Source organism: Balaenoptera musculus, chromosome 8 (genome assembly GCF_009873245.2).
Source record: "Balaenoptera musculus isolate JJ_BM4_2016_0621 chromosome 8, mBalMus1.pri.v3, whole genome shotgun sequence".
In the NCBI taxonomy this organism is placed as follows: domain Eukaryota; kingdom Metazoa; phylum Chordata; class Mammalia; order Artiodactyla; family Balaenopteridae; genus Balaenoptera; species Balaenoptera musculus.
Genome location: NC_045792.1, coordinates 38,642,163 through 38,662,376, shown reverse-complemented (window position 1 = coordinate 38,662,376; position 20,214 = coordinate 38,642,163). Strand labels below are relative to the sequence as shown.

The window sequence follows — 20,214 nt, the reverse complement described above, 5'->3', positions numbered from 1 at the left end:
CCACCACGGCCCCAGAAGCACACTAACCTTCCTGTCAATCAGCCTTGACTGGGTCCCATGTTGGATAAGGAGCAGCGTGCACAACGGATTCCTGTGTCCTATCACCAGTAACAGCCTCAGCTATGGGGAGGGTGTCTCAGTACACGTGGACCTCAACTTCCCTGCTTAAGGCTACTGTCTTTGGTGCTTCCTTTCTGAAGCGTCCCTGTCTTCTTTTTTTAAATTTTTATTTATTTATTTATTTGTTTGTTTATTTATTTATTTAGGCTGCGCTGGGTCTATGCTGCTGCGCGTGGGCTTTCTCTAGTTGCCGCGAGCGGGGGCTACTCTTCATTGCGGTGCAAGGGCTTCTCATTGCGGTGGCTTCTCTTGTTGCGGAGCTCGGGCTCTAGGCACGTGGGCTCAGTAGTTGTGGCTCGAGGGCTCTAGAGTGCAGGCTCAGTAGTTGTGGCACACAAGCTTAGTTGCTCCACGGCATGTTGGATCTTCCCGGACCAGGGCTCGAACCCATGTCCCCTGCTTTGGCAGGCAGATTCTTAACCACTGTGCCAACAGGGAAGTCCCCCATCCCTGTCTTCTTGTTTGTACTTAAATAGCTTCAATAGCACAGTTTCCTGAGTACTCCCTAAAGTTAAATTTTTTTTTAAAGCAACATTCTTAGGCTTTTGAGATGGAAGTATTTCTCAGTCTTCAGAAGTATTTTTCACATCTTTCATTTCATTCTTGCTCGTGACCAGGTGGAATGTGTCAAATGATGCTGAACCTGCTACACTCCTGGCTCTGAGGAACATGCCAGGAACAGCACCATTAAATCTGATGCAGCTTACTTTATCACCAAGGACGAGCTTCTGGTTATTAACTATTGTCCTAAGGCAGCCAAACTTGCCTGGGAGTTGCCATAGACAGGTCTGTCTAAGCAGCCAGAGGAGACACCTCTGATGGACACAAGATAGGAGTGCCCTTTGTTCTTGATGCTTTACCTCCATCCGAAGTGCAGCAAAGCTCTCGGTCCCAAATTTGGTTAGTTCTGAGTAGGTGAAGGCGAGCACGTAAAATTCATTACCTTCATGATACTTCCACTGAGTGCCCACCAGGTGCCAGAGACTGACTGTGGGTCCTGGGAATACAAGATAAATGATTTGTAGGCTATAGTTGAAAATCAATAACTATGAGTATAAGGGTTTATTTCAGGGCTCTCAATTCTGTTCCCCTGATCTATGTGCTTACCCTTGCACCAACACCAGACTGTCTTGATTACTACGAATTTATAGTAAGTTTTGAAACTGGGTTGCATAAATCCTCCAACTTTGCTCTTCTCAAGACTTTTTAGCTACTCTAAGTCCTTTGCATTTCCATATAAATATCAGATGAACTTGTTAATTTTTACCAAAAAAACCCACAAAACATCAGCCGGGTTTTGATTAGGATTCCATTGAGTTTTATCAATCAGTTGGGGGGAAATTGTCATCTGCATTTAAAAGATGAATTGCCATCTTGACAATATTGAGTCTTTCAATCTGAACATGGAACTTAGACTTTTATTTTCTCTAAACAATGTCTTAGTTTTTAGTGTACAAGATTTGCATTTCTTTTGTTAAATTTATTCAGAAATATCTTATTCTTTCTGATACTGTTATAAATGGAATAATTTTCTTAATTTCATTTTTGATTGTTTGTTACTAGTGTGTAGAAATACAATTGAGTTTTATATATTTATCTTGAATCCTACTATCTTGTTAAATTTGTTTATTAGTAGATGTTTAAAGGGTTCCTTGGAATTTTCTAAATACAGAATCATGTCACTATGAATATAACGTTTTATTTCTTCCTTACCAATGGGTAAAACTTAGTTTTTTCTTTGGCTTATTGCACTGGCTAGAACTTTCAGGACAATATTTAATAACAGTGGCAAGAGCAAACATTCTTCCCCTGTTCCCAGTCATAGGAAGAAAGCATGCAGTCTCCCATACATTAAGCACGATGTTAGATGTGGATTATTCTTAGAAGGAAGTTCCCATCTATTCCTAGTTTGAGAGTTTTTAATTTGATAAGTACTGGATTTTAAAAAATTTAATCTTTATTTTATATTGGGGTGTAGTTGATTTACAATGTTATGTTAGTTTCAGGTGTACAGCTAAGTGATTCAGTTATACATACACATATATCCATTCTTTTTCAGATTCTTTTCCTGTATAGGTTATTACAGAATACTGAGTAAAGTTCCCTGTGCTATAGAGTAGGTCCTTGTTGACTATCTATTTTATATATAGTAGTGTGTATGTGTTAATCCCAAACTCCTTATTTATCCCCCCTCCACACTTCCCCTTTGGTGACGATATGTTTGTTTTTGAAGTCTGTGAGTCTGTTTCTGTTTTGTAAATAAGTTTCAATTTTTCTACCATTTTCTTTAGATTCCACATATAAGTGATATCTTATGATATTTGTCTTTGTCTAACTTACTTCACTTAGTATGATAATCTCTAGGTCAATCCATGTTGCTGCAAATGGAATTATTTCGTTCTTTTTTATGGTTGAGTAATATTCCATTGTATATATGTACAACATCTTCTTTATCCATTCCTGTGTCTATGGACATTTAGGTTGCTTCCATGTCCTGGCTATTGTAAACAGTGCTGCAATGAACATTGGAGTGCATGTATTTTTTCAAATATAGTTTGCTCCAGATATATGCCCAGGAGTGGGATTCCTGGATCATATTATAGTTCTATATTTAGTTTTTAAAGAAAACTCCATACTCTTCTCCACAGTGGCTACACCAATTTACATTCCCATCAATAGTGTAGGATGGTCCCTTTTCTCCACACCCTCTCTAGCATTTATTGTTTGTAGACTTTTTGATCATGGCCATTCTGACTGGTGTGAGGTGATACCTCACTGTAGTTTCAATTTGCATTTCTCTAATAATTAGCAATGTTGAGCACCTTTTCATGTGTTTTTTGGCCATCCATATGTCTTCTTTGGAGAAATGTCTATTTAGATCTTCTTCCCATTCTTTGATTGGATTGTTTGGGTTTTTTGATATTGAGCTGCATAAGCTGTTTGTATATTTTGGAGATTAATCCCTTGTCAGTCTCTTCATTTGCAAATACTTTCTCCCATTCTGTGGGTTGTTTTTTTCGTTTTGTGTATGGCTTCCTTTGCTGTGCAAAACCTTTTAAGTTTCATTAGGCCCCATTTGTCTGTTTTTGATTTTATTTCCATTACTCTAGGAGGTGGGTCAAAAAAGATGTTGCTGTGATTTATGTCATAGACTGTTTTGCCTATGTTTTCCTCTAAGAGTTTTAGAGTGTCTGGCCTTACATTTAGGTCTTTGATCCATTCTGAGTTTATTTTTGTGTATGGTGTTAGGAAGTGTTCTAACTTCATTCTTTTACATGCAACTGTCTAGTTTTCCCAGCACCACTTATTGAAGAGGCTATCGTTTCTCCATTGTTTATTCTTACCTCTTTTGTCAAAGATGACCATAGGTGCGTGGGTTTATCTCTGGGTTTTCTATCCTGTTCCATTGATCTATATTTCTGTTTTTGTGCCAGTACCATACTGTCTTGATTACTGTAGCTTTGTAGTACAGTCTGAAGTCAGGGAGTCTGATTCCTCCAGCTCTGTTTTTCTTTCTCAAGATTGCTTTGGTTATTTGGGGTCTTTTGTAAAGACTTTTACATACAAATTGTAAAATTTTTTGTTCTAGTCCTGTGAAAAATGCCATTGGTAATTTGATGGAGACTGCATTGAATCTGTAGATTGCTTTGGGTAATATAGTCATTTTCACAGTTTTGATTCTTCCAATCCAAGAACATGGTATATCTTTCCATCTGTTTGTATCATCTTTGATTTCTTTCATCAGTGTCTTATAGTTTTCTGCATACAGGTCTTTTGTCTCCCTAGTTAGGTTTATTCCTGGTATTTTATTCTTTTTGTTGCAATGGTAAATGGGAGTGTTTCCTTAATTTCTGTTTTAGATTTTTCATCATTAGTATATAGGAATGCAAGAGATTTCTGTGCATTAATTTTGTACCCTGCAACTTTACCAAATTCATTAATTAGCTCTAGTAGCTTTCTGGTAGCATTTTTAGGATTCTCTATATATAGTATCATGTCATCTGCATCAGTGACAGTTTTACTTCTTCTTTTCTGATTTGGTTTCCTTTTATTTCCTTTTCTTCTCTGATTGCTGTGGCTAAAACTTCCAAAACTATGTTGAATAACAGTGGTGAGAGTGGATATCCTTGTCTTGTCTCTGATCTTAGAGGAAATGCTTTCAGTTTTTCACCATTGAGAGTGATGTTGGCTGTGGGTTTGTCATATATGGCTTTTATTATGTTGAGGTAGGTTCCCTCTATGCCCACCCATTTATCATAAATCGGTGTTGAATTTTGTCAAAAGCTTTTTCTGCATCTATTGAGACCATCATATGGTTTTTATCCTTCAATTGGTTAATATGGTGTATCACATTGATTGATTTGCGTATATTGAAGAATTCTTGCATTCCTGGGATAAACCCCACTTGATCATGGTGTATGATCCTTTTAATGTGCTTTTGGATTCTGTTTGCTAGTATTTTGTTGAGGATTTTTGCATCTATGTTCATCAATGATATTGGCCTGTAGTTTTCTTTTTTGTGACATCTTTGGTTTTGGGGTCAGGGTGATGGTGACCTCGTAGAATGAGTTTGGGAGTGTTCATCCCTCTGCTATATTTTGGAAGAGTCTGGAATGATAGGTGTTAACTCTTCTCTAAATGTTTGATAGAATTCGCCTGTGAAGCCATCTGGCCCTGGGCTTTTGTTTGTTGGAAGATTTTTAATCACAGTTTCAATCTCAGTGCTTGTGATTGGTCTGTTCATGTTTTCTATTTCTTCCTGGTTCAGTCTTGGAAGGCTGTACTTTTCTAAGAATTTGTCCATTTCTTCCAGGTTGTCCATTTTATCGGCATATAGTTGCTTGTAGTAGTCTCTCATGATCCTTTGTAATTCTGCAGTGTCAGTTGTTACTTCTCTTCTTTAATTTCTAATTCTGTTGATTTGAGTCTTTTCCTTTTTTTCTTGATAAGTCTGGCTAATGGTTTATGAATTTTGTTTATTTTCTCAAAGAACCAGCTTTTAGTTTTGTTGATCTTTGCTATTGTTGCCTTCATTTCTTTTTCCTTTATTTCTGATCTGATTTTTATTTTCTTTCCTTCTGCTAACTTTGGGGATTTTTGTTCTTCTTTCTCTAATTGCTTTAGGTGTAAGGTTAGGCTGTTTATTTGAGATTTTTCTTTTTTCTTGAGGTAGGATTGTATTGCTATAAACTACCCTCTTAGAACTGCTTTTGCTGCATCTCATAGGTTTTGGGTCGTCGTGTTTTCATTACATTTTTTTCTAAGTGTTTTTTAATTTCCTCTTTGATTTCTTCAGTGATCTCTTGGTTGTCTAGTAGCATATTGTTTAGCCTCCATGTGTTTGTATTTTTTACAGTTTTTTCCTGTAATTGATATCTAGTCTCATAGCATTGTGGTTGGAAAAGATGCTTGATGTGATTTTAATTTTCTTAAATTTACCGAGGCTTGATTTGTGACCCAAGATGTGCTCTATCCTGGAGAATGTTCCATGTGCACTTGAGCAGAAATTGTATTCTGTAGTTTTTGGATGGAAGTATCATTCCTTTTAAATTATTGAGATTTATTTTATGTGTAGCTTATTTTCTATCCTGAAGAATGTTCCGTGTGCCCTTGTAAATAAGTGTATTCTGCAGTCATTGGGTGGAATGTTCTATAGGTATCAGTTAGGTTGAGTTGTTTGACAGCATTGTTGAAGTCTTCTATATCCTTGCTGATTTTCTTCCTAGTTTTTCTACCAGTTATTTAGAGAAGGGTATTGAAATCTCTAACAATTACTGTTGAGTTGTGTATTTCTCCTTTCAGTTATGTCAGTTTTTGCTTTATGTGTTTTGAGACTCTTGTTAGGTATGAATACCTTTATAATTGTTTTATCTTCCTGATATATTGACTCTTTTATCATTATGAAATATCTATCTTTGTCTCTATTTACATTTCTTGTCTTAACATCTAGTTCGTCTGTTATTGAGAGCCACATCAGCTCTCATATTGTTGCTATTTGCATTCTTTTGCTTTCAATCTATTTGTGTTTTTGAATCTAAAATATAGACTGCATATAGTTGGATGTTACTTCTTTGTCCAATTTGACAGTCTCTGCATATTGATTGGAGTGTTTAGACCATTCACATTTAATGTAATTATTGATTGGTTTGAGCTACACTTATTTTGCTAATTATTTTCTATATGCATTCTGTCTTTTTTATTCCCCTGTTCTTCCTTTACTGTCTTCTTTGGTGTAAAACAGTATTTTAAAATCTACTATTTATATTTCTCTGTTGATTTTTCAACTATTTATTTTGAGTTCTTTTCTTATTGGTTGGCCTATGGATTGTAATATGCATTTTAACATATCACAATATACTTCATATTTTTTACCTACTTAATTCTGGAAATATATAAAAGTTTTACTCCAACAGAGCATCATTCTCATCCACCTCTTTTGTGCTATTACTGTTATATTGTCATTACATCTCTCCCTCTGTAAACCCAACAATGTGATGTTATACTTGGAACTGTATATTATCTTATGAATTTTAAAGAAGTTAGGATAAAAAAGGAAAAATATATTTATAGAATCTTTTATATTAACTCCCATTTTTCCTATTTTTGGTGCTTTTCACTTCTTTCTGTGGATTCACGTTCTCTGGTGTTATTTCCTTTTAGTCTGAAAGACTCTTTTAGTATTGCTTGTAAGACAGGTCTGCTAGCAACAAACTCACTTATTTTTGCTTATCTAGAGGATCTTTATTTTGCCTTATTTTTTTGAAGGCTAGTTTTGCTGGATGTAGTATTTTTGGTTGGTATTTTTCCTCTAGCACTTTTAGTATGTCATCCCACTGTCTTCTCATATCAAATATTTAAATGGGAAGTCAACTGTTAATCAGGTTGGGGCTCCCTAGTATGTGATCATTTCTCTTTGCCTTTTTTTCTTCCCCAACAGCTTGACAACAATATATTTGTGTATGAATTCTTTGTATTTATTCTACTTGTGGTTTGTTGTGCTCCTTTGATGTGTAAGTTAATGTTTTTCATCAAATTTGGTAAAAATTTCTGCAATTATTTCTTCAAATATTTTTTTCTGCCCCCATTTCTTTCTCCTCTCCTTTGGAAGACTACATTACACACATGTTAATATACTTGATTTAGTCCCATAGGTCTCTGAGTTTCTGTTTATTTTCTTCAATCTTTTTTTTTAACCCTCTCTTTTTCAGATAGGATAATTCTGTCAATGTCTCTTCAAGTTCACTGATTCTTTTGCCATCTTGAATCTGTTGCCAAGCCCCTCTAGTGAATATTTTATTTCATTTATTGTATGTTTCAATGTGAAAACTCCAACTTGGTTATTTTTTTTAATGTATAAATTTTATCTCCTTATTGAGATTCTCTATTTGTTGAATAATTTGTCCTACTTTCCTTTAATTATTTAAACACAGTTTCTTTCAGTTGCTTGAATATATTTATAATAGCTGCTTTAAAGTCTTTATCTGCTGAATTCAACACCTAGAAGCACTTAGAGGTAGTTTCTATTGGCTGCTTTTTTTCCTTGAGTATGGATCACACTTTCTTTGTTCTTTGCATGTCCCATTTTGTTGTGGCTGTTGTTTTTCTTCTTGAAAACTGGTAATTATTGAGAATATACTGTAGCAACTTTGGATTCTGGATTCTGATCCCTCCATCATCCAAGTTTGTTTATGTTACTTGCTTTTTTGTTTAGTAACTTGTCCGGGTTAAACCTGTGAAATCTGTATTCCTTATAGTGTGTTGGCCACCACTAAGGTTTCTGCTCTTTTTTTTCCTTGTTTTTATTTTTAAGCCTGGCTGCTGAGTGGTCACCTCTATACCTGCTTAGCTTTGAGGTCAGCAGATCTTTTTCATGAGACCCAAAATCTCTCAGGTCTCAAATTTAGGTGCTGAATGTGTAGTAAGTGCCCAAGAAGTGTTTGTTAGTTCTTCTGCTGCTTCTCCTTTCCTTCTTCAGTTGATGTTAAGTGAAGTAGATTGAAGTCTTCCTGATTGGTACAGGAGGCCTGTCAGAAGGGATCTTCATGAATATTTCTTAAACATCTGGCTCTGTGCAGGACACTTCATATACACTGCCTCATGTAGTTCTTACATCTCTGTGGGGGTAGATATAAACATTCCAGCTTTACTGGTAGAAAACCAAGGCAGGGAGAATTTAAGTAACTAGCCTCAAGTCCCATAGCAAATAAATTTTAATTCATGTGTGTTTGATTTCAAAGCTCTAGCTCTTTCCACTATAGTGTGTGATCTCTGCATTTTAACTATGTTTTATATTCTCTTGGAAGGAGCCCTGTACCCAGATAGAACATCTGGAAGGAACAAGGATGATGACAATGTTCCTCCTGGCAAAAACTATACCTATGTCTGGACAGTGAGAGAAGAATATGCTCCTGCCCCAGCAGATGCAAATTGCCTGACCTGGGTGTACCATTCGCACATTGATGCCCCTAAGGACATCTGCTCTGGGCTAATTGGCCCACTGCTGGTGTGCAAAGAGGGTAAGACGTCTCTTCCCCACCCTCTCTGTCCCTAGGAGCCTAATCCCAGATGTGTTGAAAAGTGTACATAGTCTTCAGGTCTTGTCTTGCCTACCTCCCTTGCTTCACACAGAGTGTGACTCTTCTTCCAAACTTTCTGTAAGATTAAAGAAATTTTTCTAACATGGAAGATCCATAACAGGGACAATAATTCAGGCTTCTGCCTAAAAAAACCATAGCCTTCTGAAACTTACATGCTTTAAAAAAAATACACACTGACACCACACATAGGAAAGTGTAAAATGTAGGCAAATGACCAGGAATGCTTTTGCTTTATTATTTCACCCACATAATCTCTTTGCTATTTTATTCCTTATTAATTGATTTAGTGTATCTGTGCTCTGTCAATATAGTATATTTCCTTTAAGGACAGCCAGGTTTCCAAGTCTGTGGTTGTGAGGATTTCTGTTTTATGAGTTTTCTATGGCTTTATCATTTCCATCAAAGCCTTTCACTGATTTTATGTTGTGGGTTACTCTTGTACATGTAGGTCTTTCAAAATTACATGATACCATTGGCAGGAAGAAAAGCTCATCTTGATTTTGTCCACTTTGAATTTTTTCTTACTCTTTTGAATGTACCTGATAGGTATCCTGCATAAATATTCAGGGACAAGGACTGATGTGGATCAAGAGTTTGTTATAATGTTTGCTCTTGTGGATGAGAATCAAAGCTGGTACCTTGAGGAAAATATCAGACATTTCTGCACTGACCCTGATTCAGTTGACAAAGAAGATGCTGTTTTCCAGAGGAGTAACAAAATGCACGGTGAGTGCCTCTCATGTTATCAAATACATACCGACTGCCTTTTGTGTATTTGGCGCTACATGGGATACAGAACACACAGAAATATTAAACCTAGTTTTCCAAGATTTATAACTTCGTAATGAGAATAATAAGAAAGTGATGAAACATAATACCTCTCAGAACCTAACACAAAGAAAGAGAGCAAGAGAAGAAGAAAGGAACAGAGAGGAACTACAAAAACTGACAGCAATTAACAAAATGGAAATAAGCACATACTTATCAATAATAACTTTAAATGTAAATGGACTAAATTCTCCATTCAAAAGACATAAAGGGGCTGAATGGATTAAAAAACAAAAACAAAAAAACCAAAACCCATCTATATACTAGATACAAGAGACACACTTTAGTTGTAAGGACACACATAGACTGACACTGAAGGGATGGAAAAAACTATTCCATGCAAATGGAAACCAAAAGAAAGTTGGAGTAGCTACACTTATATCAGACTTTAAATTGAGTTTAAAACAAAGACTATAATAAGAAGGGTGTTACATAATGGTCAATCCAACAAGAAGATATAACATTTAAAATATTTGTGCACCCAACACAGGAGCACTTAAATATATAAAGCAAATATTAACAAACATAAAGGGAGAAATAGACCGCAATACAATAATAGTAAAGTACTTTAATACCCCACTTATATCAATGTAGGTATCTAGAAAGAAAATCAGTTAGGAAACTTTAGCCTTAAACAATATGTTAGATTAGATAGACTTAACAGATACTCATAGAACATTCCATCCAAAAACAACAGGATACACATTCTTCTCAAGTGCACATGGAACATCTTCCAAGATAGATATGTTAGGCCATAAAACAAGTCTTAATAAATTTAAGAGGATTGAAATTATATCAAGCATCTTTTCTGACCACAATGATATGAAACTAGAAATTAAGTACATGAAGAAAACTGGAAAATTCACAAACATGTGGAGATTAAACATCATGTTACTGAACAACCAACATATTGAAGAAGAAATCAAAAGAGAAATTTTTTTAAAACTTGAAACAAATGAAAATGGAAATGTAATATATCAAAATTTATGGGATGCAGCAAAAGCAGTTCTAAGAGGGAAGTTCATAGTGATAAATGCCTACCTCAAGAAACAAAAAAAGTTTCAAGTAAGCAACCCAACTTTACACCTCAAAGAACTAGAAAAAAACAAATTAAGCCCAAAGTTACTAGAAGGAAGGAAATAACAAAGATTAGAGCAGAAATAAGTGAAATAGATACTAAAAAGACAATAAAAAACATCAATAAAACTAAGATCTAGTTCTTTGAGAAGATAAACAAAATTAACAAACCTTTAACTAGACTCACTAAGAGAAAGAGAAAGGTCTCAAATAAATAAAATCAGAGATGAAAGATGAGATATTATAACTGATACCACAGAAATAAGAAGGATCATAAGAGACTACTATGAACAAGTATATGCCAACAAATTGGATAACCTATAAGAAATGGATAAGAACCATACAACCTACCAAGACTGAATCAGGATGAAATAGAATCTGAACAGACTGATACTAGCAAGGAGATTGAATCAGTAATCAAAAACCTTCCAACAAACAAAAGTCCAGGAAACAGATGGCTTCACTGGTTAATTCCACCAAACATTCAAAGAAGAATTAATACCAATTCTTCTCAAAATCTTCCAAAAAATAGAAGAGGGAGAAACTCTTCCAAACATGTTTTATGAAACCAGCATTGTGCTGATACCAAAAGCGGACAAGGATGCCACACAGAAAAAGAAAAACTACAGGCCAATATTCCTGATGAACACAGATGCAAAAGTCCTCAACAAAGTATCAGCAAGCCAAATTCAACAATACATTAAAAGGTTCATACACTGTGATTAAGTGGGATTTATTAATCCATGGGATTTTAACCATGAAAGTATGGTTCAGCTTCCACAAATCCATTAAAGCGATATACCACAGTAACAAAATGAAAGATAAAAATCATCTGATCATCACAATAGACACAGAGAAAGCATTTGACAAAATTCAACATCCATTTATAATAAAAACTCTTAACAAAGAGAATATAAAGGGAACATACCTCAACATAATAAAGACCATATATGACAAGCCCACAGCTAAAGTTATACTCAATGGTGAAAAGCTGAAAGCTAATCCTCTAATATCAGGAACAAGAGAAGGATGTGCACTGTTGCCACTTTTATTCAACACAGCATTGGAAGTTGAAGCCAGAGCAATTAGGGAAGGAAAAGAAATAAATTCATCCAAATCCGAAAGGAAGAAGTAACTGTCACTATTTGCAGATGACATGATACTATATATAGAAAACCCTAAAGTCTCCAAAAAACTGTTAGAATGAATAAGTTAAGTAAATTTGAGGGATATAAAATCAATACACAAAAATCTGTTGCAGTTCTTTACACTAATAATGAATTATCAGAAGGAGAAGTTACAAAAACAATCTCACTTACAACTGCCTCAAAAGGAGTAAAATACCTAGGAATAAATTTAACCAAGGAGGTGAAAAAACCATATATTGAAAACTATGACATTAATAAAAAAAAATTTAAGAAGACACAAATAAATGGAAAGATATTCTGTGTCCATGGATTGAATGAATTAATATTGTTAAAATGTTCATACTACCCAAAGCAATCTATAGACACAATGCAATCTCTATTAAAATCCCAATGGTATTTTTTACAGAAATAGAACAATCCAAAAATTTGTATGGAACCACAAAAAACCCTGAATAGCCAAAGCAATCTTGAGAAAGAACAAAGCTGGAGGCATCATACTCCTTGATTTTAAATGATATTACAAAACCATAGTAATTAACACAGTATGAGATTGGCATAAAAACAGACACAGAGATCAATGGAACAGAATAGAGAGCCCTGAAATAAACCCATGTAAGAATATACAGGAGGAAAAGGACAGTCTCGTCAATAAATGGTGTTGGGAAAATTGAACCGCCATATACAAAAGAATGAAGCTGGACCACTCTCTTACACACATACACAAATATTAACTCAAATTGGATTAAAGACTTGAATATAAGATCTGAAATTATAGAACTCCTAGAAGAAAACATAGGTGGTGAGCTCCTTGACATAGGTCTTGGTAATGATTTTTTTAATCTGACACCAAAAGCAAAAGCAACAAAAGCAAAAATAAACAAGTGGGACTACATCAAACTAAAAACTTCTGCACAGCAAAGGAAACCATCAATGAAATGAAAAGACAACCGACTGAATGGGAGAAAATATTTGTAAATTGTATATCTGATAAGAAACTAATATCCAAATATATAAAGAACTCATACACCTCAATAGCAAAAAGCCAAACAATCTTATTTTTAAAAAATGAGCAGAAGATCTGAATGGATATTTTTCTAAAGAAGAAATACAGATGGCCAATAGGTATGTGAAAAGATGCTCAACATCATTACTCAGCAGGAAATGCAAATCAAAACCACAATGAGAGGGACTTCCCCGTGGTCCAGTGGTTAAGACTCCGAGCTCCCAATGCAGGGGGCCCGGGTTTGATCCCTGGTCAGGGAACTAGATCCCACATGTATGTTGCAACTAAAAAAAAAAAAAAAAATCCCACATGCTGCAACTAAGACCTGGCACAGCCAAATAAATAAATAAATATTAAAAACAAACAAACAAAAACCTCACGAGATATCACCTCATACCTGTTAGAATGGCTATTATCAAAAAGACAAGAAATAACAAGTGTAAATTGGTACAACCACTATGAAAAACAGTATGGAGTTTTCTTAAAAAAACTAAAAATAAACCTACCATATGATCCAGCAATTCTGCTCCTGGGTATTTATCTGAAGAAAATGAAAACACTAATTCAAAAAGATATATGCACCCCCCATGTTCATTGCAGCATTATTTACAATAGCCAATATATGGAAACAGCCTAAGTGTCCCTTGATGGATGAATGGATAAAGAAATTGTGGTATATAATAATAGAATATTATTCAGCCATAAAAAAGAATGAAATCTCACCATTTGCAACAGCATGGTGGACTTTTAGGGCATTATGCTAAGTGAAATAAGTCAGACACGGAAGGCAAATATTGTAAGACCTCTTTTACATGTGGAATCTAAGCAAACAAACAAACAAAACCCCCAAAACCAAGTTCATAGATCCAGAGAACAAATTGGTGGTTAAAGAGGCAGGGGATGGGCATGGGAGAAGTGGCAAAAAAAGTAACATGTCTCATAAGTCCCTTCTAATCAGTTCTTTTCCTTCTCTTCTTGCTGCATGCTTTTGTCATTTAAGTAGCTACTGTGTGTCAGCTTTCCCGCTGTGAGGTAAGACAGGGTTTCTAATTACAAGGAACAGACCTGGTGGGGAAGGTAAATATGTAAATAGAGATGGAGGTAAGAGGTGGCCAAGCTGTCCTGGAAGTATGAACAGTGCTTTTGTTTGCTCCTGATCTCATTGTGTTCACATAACAGCTCGAAGGCTGTTTTCATGTTGCTGATCACTTTTATTGAGTGCTTTTCTCTTGAAAAGACTAATGCTTTTCATTCCTTTCCGGGACTGTATTTTACCAAAGAAACCATGCCTTTCTGCACAAAAACATTACAAGCAATAATCTGTGCTAATTTTCAACTGTGCTAGCGCATGTGTTACCATTTCTTCTGGATCTGCTCGCCTCTGCAGGGGAATCTCTTCCACTAGTGTTTCTGTTTTTCAGCGCTCAATGGATACCTCTTTGGAAACTTCCCCGAGCCTGATATGTGTGTTGGTGAATCGGTGTCCTGGCACCTATTTGGGATGGGGAATGAGATAGACATCCATTCCATCTATTTTTATGGTAACACCTTCATCAGCAGAGGCCATCGGACTGATGTCGTCAACCTCTTCCCAGCCACCTTCCTGACAACAGAAATGATAGTTGAGAATCCTGGGAAGTGGATGATAACCTGCCAAGTCAGTGATCACTTTCAAGGTAAAAAGGACAGAGACCAGTGCTTACAATGGTACAATTAAACCACACAATCAATGGTGCTCATTCAGTGCCTGCTGTTGGATAGATTCTCGTACATGTTATATTTAATTAAATATTAAATTAGGAAATTAGGAATTATATTCCTAATTTTTTATTTTTTTATTATTTTTAAATTTTTTTCTAATTAAATTATATTTAATTAAATATTAAATTAGGAAAATGTATAATGCCTATTTGGCATCTTATCAACAGGTATTTATTAATCACATCCCTATGAACCAGGTAAGAGGTGATTGAAAGAAATGATAAGACCGTCTATGAACCTGGAATCTAGTAGTTAAATATAGTCAGACATTTACAAAATGAATAAAACTTGAGGCAGAATGATAAATGCTCTTTGAGTGCTTTATCACTTTGCTGGAGCAGAGAGGCTTCCTGAGGAGGTGGTCCCTAATCTGAGCCTAGAAAGGTTAGGAATTTGATAGATGAAGAAGGGGAAAAAGGCTTTCCAGGCAGAGGAAGCAACATGAACTGGGAAAAATACATGGGCAATTGTAAATAGAATAACAAATTTTTAGCACTGAAAAGGAATTTATAGATAATCTGGACCAATCCCCCATCCAATTCTTGAATTCTCTTTTGGACATCTCTTTTTTAAATTTTTATTTTATTTTATATTGGAGTATATTTGATTTACAATGTTGTGTTAGTTTCAGGTGTACAGCAAAGTAAGTTATACATATTCTTATATCTATTCTTTTTCAAATTCTTTTCCTATATAGGTTATTACAGAGTATTGAGTATAGTTCCCTGTGCTATACAGTAGGTCCTTGTTGATTACCTATTTTATATATAGTAGTGTGTATATGTTAATCCCAACCTAGTAATTGTAGCAGCTTGTTTCATCTCTGGGCTGCTCTGTGAGAACATTCGTCCTTATATTGAGACACAATGCAATGATAGGTACAAAATCCTATGAAAGATGAATGACAAACATTTGTTGACAAATACCTGTTGAATGATTTGGTTCAGGTTCCTTGGGAATAGGTCTTTACTTAGCTGGACCTTAGGCTCATGTCAGAGGAGTGATGAAGGAGAAGCCTTAGAGAGGCAGATTGGGCCCCAGGCAAGCGTCTTTGAATGGCAAGACTAAGGATTGTCTAGAAGGCAAGAGTAAGTCCTTCTAGATCCTTAGGCACACTAGTGACATAATCAGTGCAGTGGTTTAGGAAGATAAATATGATGTCTGTGTGCAGAAAGGACACAATGGAGAGACTCTGGCTACTGGATGCCAGTTAAGAAGCATTGGTAACATTAGAGTTATGACATATTAAAAGTTTGGCCTAACATGGTAAAAACAAGAATATAAAAAGAAAATGTGTCAATGGGGTAAACATAGAAGAAATAATGTGTGATTCAACTTGGATACTGACTAACTACACACAGTCACTATGAGGTCAGGGATGCAGCTCTTCAGGGCTGCTTTCATTACACATTTTTGTTCCCATCAACCTTAAGCAAACCTCACATTTGTCCACTGGGTTATTCCAGTTAAATTCAGTTCAGCAAATGTTGAGCTGCTCAGTTAATTTGTATAAGACACTCTCCTGGGAAGACAAAGATGAACAAGACAAGGTTACTATTCTTCCCTGCTCCTACCCCCAGCTTTATTGAGGTATAATTGACAAATAGGAATTGTATATATTTAAGAGGTACAACTTGATGTTTTGATATACTTGTAAGGTGTGATTACCTTACACTCAAGCTAATTAATATATCTATTACCTCACGTAGTTAAACATTTTTGTTGTGGTGGTGGTGAAAACACTTGAGAGCTCAAAGAATACCGAGTTTCAGTTATGCAAGATGAATGGGTTCTGGAGATCTAATATACCCCATGGTGACTACAGTCTACAATACTGTGTGGTATACCTGAAACTCCCTAAAAGGGTAAATTGTAAGGGTTCTCCACACACGATCCCTAAATCTGAGAGGAAACTAATCAAGGCATTAGCAGCCATTTGAGATTAGTAAGATTGCTAAACGTGGCCAGTAGTCGTGGACATAAGCTGGAATACGTTACTGAAATACAGTGTTTCCTAAATTGTCCATACCCTCAGAAAAAAATGTTTAAAAATTAGAAGATACGTATAATTCAACTTTAAAATTAGTAATTACCTCTAGAGATAACGGTGTCACATTTTGATGAATATCCTTCCTATTTTCTAGACCTTAATATATAAATGCTTATGTTATATATAAAATGAAATCAATCTATTAATACTGTCCTGTAGCTTACTTTTTCCACTTGTTAATATACCAGAAATAAATTTATATGTCAGTGAATATAGATCTACTACATCATTGTTAATCCTTCCAGCGTCCTTTGTAAGGAGATTACAATTTACTTAACCAACAGTCTTTATTAACACATATATTTTCCCTATTTTTTGCTAAACACTCATAAACATCAATTTATAGAAATGTTTGTACTTTGGCTGACATTTCCTTGGGAAAACTACTAGATTTAGAATTCCTGGGTTGAAGAGTTTAATTTTTTTTAAGCTATGGACATATAGTGCCGAATTCCCCTTTAGAAATTGTTACTCTTCACTCACAGTGTGTGAGCATTCCCTTTTCCCTGTTCATCTGACAACACTGAGAATTACTAGTCTTTCTAGTCTTTACCAATCTCATAAATGAACAACAGTATCACTTGATTACTGTTAAGGTTGAACTTTTCTTTTTCCTTCATTTGTTCATGGGTCAGTAGTATTTCTTCTGTGAATAACCTATAAATGTCCCTTGCCCATTTTCTATTGGGATATTTACTTTTTTCTTTCTTATTTATCAAAGGTATTTACATATTAATCTTTTGTCATATGTGCTAAAATATCCCCCTACCCACTGTTTATTTTTTACTTTTAACTTTGTTTATGGTCCTGTTTTCCGTACAAAAGTTTTAAATGTTCATGAAGTCAAATCTATCATTCTTTTCCTGTATGATTTCTTTTGGAGCATTTATACCTTGGCTCATGGCTTTCCTCTCTTCTGCAGCTGGCATGCTGGGGCAATACAATGTTGGTAACTGCAAAAGTGATATTTTTCACCCCAAGATGAAGGGTCAACAGAGGCACTACTTTATAGCAGCTGAAAAAATTCTTTGGGATTATGGTCCTCAAGGCTATAACAAATTCAGTGGTCTTCCCCTAAATGCCTCTGGCAGGTAAGCTCTCTTTGCTGGTGTTTCTAAGCCTCTCATAAGAGAGGCATCTATTAGGCTTTTCGCTGTGATCTCATTTGTAGTCCAGGCACTGCTCGTATGAGCACATACTGCATAGATAGCATAATGACATCACTGAAGGAGCTCTGAGCCCTGTAATGTGTACAGCTGAGAAATGGAGGAGTATTTATTGCTTCGTGATTTGCTGGCTAAATCAAAGCACTAGATTCATTCATTCATCAAACATTTTATGAGCATCTACTATGTGCAAGCTGCAGCGTTAAATGCCATGAGAAATACTAAGCTGACAGAGGAGAGAGTAAGGTGCTTGCACACATGAAGCAGACAGTTTTAAAAAGGGAATATGGCAGGACTCTCTCTTTTTGTTTTGTTTTGTTTTATTTTGTTTTGGCCGCCACGCGGCATGTGGGATCTTAGTTCCCTGACCAGGGATCCAACCCACGCCTCCTGCATGGAAACAGAGGGTCTTAACTACTGGACCACCAGGGAAGTCCCAGCAGGACTCTCTTTCAATGGAGATGAACTAGTCAAGGAAGGTTAACCTTTTTGGCTCAAGAACAGCCTGATATAAGTTAAGCCCCCTCTACCCAGAATTCCTCTTTCTCCCTGTCCAGTATAATGCCATTTTTCCCTTCAAACTCTAACTCTAATGTCTGTCACCTCTTAAGTAAAGCCTCCCCTGACACCTGAATAATTTTCTCTGGGCTCCCGCAGCATATAGTATTTTTTAAAATTGAATCTAACAATTCATTAAGTGGATGCAGATTCCTGTGACTTCTTATTGTAGAATCATATGCAAAGATGTCTGTGAAAGCATTATAAAGTGTACAGTGTGATACCAACAAGTGTTGCTATTATCCTATAATCCTTTTTTTTTAACATCCTTATTGGAATATAATTGCTTTACAGTGGTGTGTTAGTTTCTGCTTTATAACAATGTGAATCCACTATACATATACATATATCCCCATATCTCCTCCCTCTTGTGTCTCCCTCCCACTCTCCCTATCCCACCCCTCTAGGTGGTCACAAAGCACCGAGCTGATTACCCTGTGCTATGCGGCTGCTTCCCACTAGCTATCGATTTTACATTTGGTAGTGTATATATGTCCATGCCACTCTCTCACTTCGAACCAGCTTACCCTTCCCCCTCCCCGTGTCCTCAAGTCCATTCTCTACGTCTGCATCTTTATTCCTGTCCTGCCCCTAGGTTCTTCATAACCTTTTTTTTTTTTTAGATCCATATATATGTTTTTTTTGTGTGTGTGTTATTTTTTTTTTTTTTTTAAATTAATTATTTATTTATTTATTTTTGGCTGTGTTGGGTCTTCGTTTCTGTGCGAGGGCTTTGTCCAGTTGCGGCAAGCGGGGGCCACTCTTCATCGCGGTGCGCGGGCCTCTCACTATCGCGGCCTCTCTTGTTGCGGAGCACAGGCTCCAGACGCGCAGGCTCAGTAGCTGTGGCTCACGGGCCCAGCTGCTCTGCGGCATGTGGGATCTTCCCAGACCAGGGCTCGAACCCGTGTCCCCTGCATTGGCAGGCAGACTCTCAACCACTGCGCCACCAGGGAAGCCCCCTATTTTTAGTTTTTTAAGGAACCTCCATACTGTTCTCCATAGTGGCTGTATCAGTTTACATTCCCACCAACAGTGCAAGAGGTTCCCTTTTCTCCACACCCTCTCCAGCATTTATTGTTTGTAGGTTTTTTGATGATGGCCATTCTGACTGGTGTGAGGTGATACCTAATTGTAGTTTTGACTTGCATGTCTCTAATGACTAGTGATGTTGAGCATTCTTTCACGTGTTTGTTGGCTATCTGTATATCTTCTTTGGAGGAATGTCTATTTAGGTCTTCTGCCCATTTTTGATTGGGTTGTTTGTTTTTTTGATATTGGGCTGCATGAGCTGCTTGTAAATTCTGGAGATTAATCACTTGTCAGTTGCTTCATTTGCAAATGTTTTCTCCCATTCTGAGGGTTGTCTTTTCATCTTGTTTATGGTTTCCTTTGCTGTGTAAAACTTTTTAAGTTTCGTTAGGTCCCATTTGTTTATTTGTGTTTTTATTTCCATTTCTCTAGGAGGTGGGTCAATTAGGATCTTGCTGTGATTTATGTCATAGAGTGTTCTGCCTATGTTTTCCTCTAAGAGTTTTAGAGTGTCTGGCCTTACATTTAGGTCTTTAATTCATTTTGAGTTTATTTTTGTGTATGGTGTTAGGGAGTGTTCTAATTTCATTTTTTTACATGTAGCTAGCTGTCCAGTTTTCCCAGCACCACTTATTGAAGAGGCTGTCTTTTCTCCATTGTATGTTTCTGCCTCCTTCATCAAAAATGAGGTGACCAGATGTGCATGGTTTATCTCTGGGCTTTCTATCCTGTTCCATTGATGTATATTTCTGTTTTTGTGCCAGTACCAGACTGTCTTGATTACTGTAGCTTTGTAGTATAGTTTGAAGTCAGGGAGCCTGATTCCTCCAACTCCATTTTTCTTTCTCAAGATTGCTTTGGCTATTTCGGGTCT

At 36.2% G+C, this 20,214-nt stretch overlaps 1 protein-coding gene across 2 annotated transcripts in view; it reads left to right on the top strand.

Annotated features, from left to right (window-relative positions):
- HEPHL1 (hephaestin like 1) overlaps positions 1-20,214 on the top strand; it is an 88,883-nt gene that overhangs the window by 12,181 nt on the left and 56,488 nt on the right. For both annotated transcript variants that reach the window (XM_036859213.1, XM_036859212.1), the window contains exons 3-6: positions 8,424-8,636; positions 9,264-9,443; positions 14,195-14,449; positions 17,507-17,675. In XM_036859213.1, the coding sequence (XP_036715108.1) occupies positions 8,424-8,636; positions 9,264-9,443; positions 14,195-14,449; positions 17,507-17,675 (817 nt within the window). The remainder of the gene's footprint in view (positions 1-8,423; positions 8,637-9,263; positions 9,444-14,194; positions 14,450-17,506; positions 17,676-20,214) is intronic.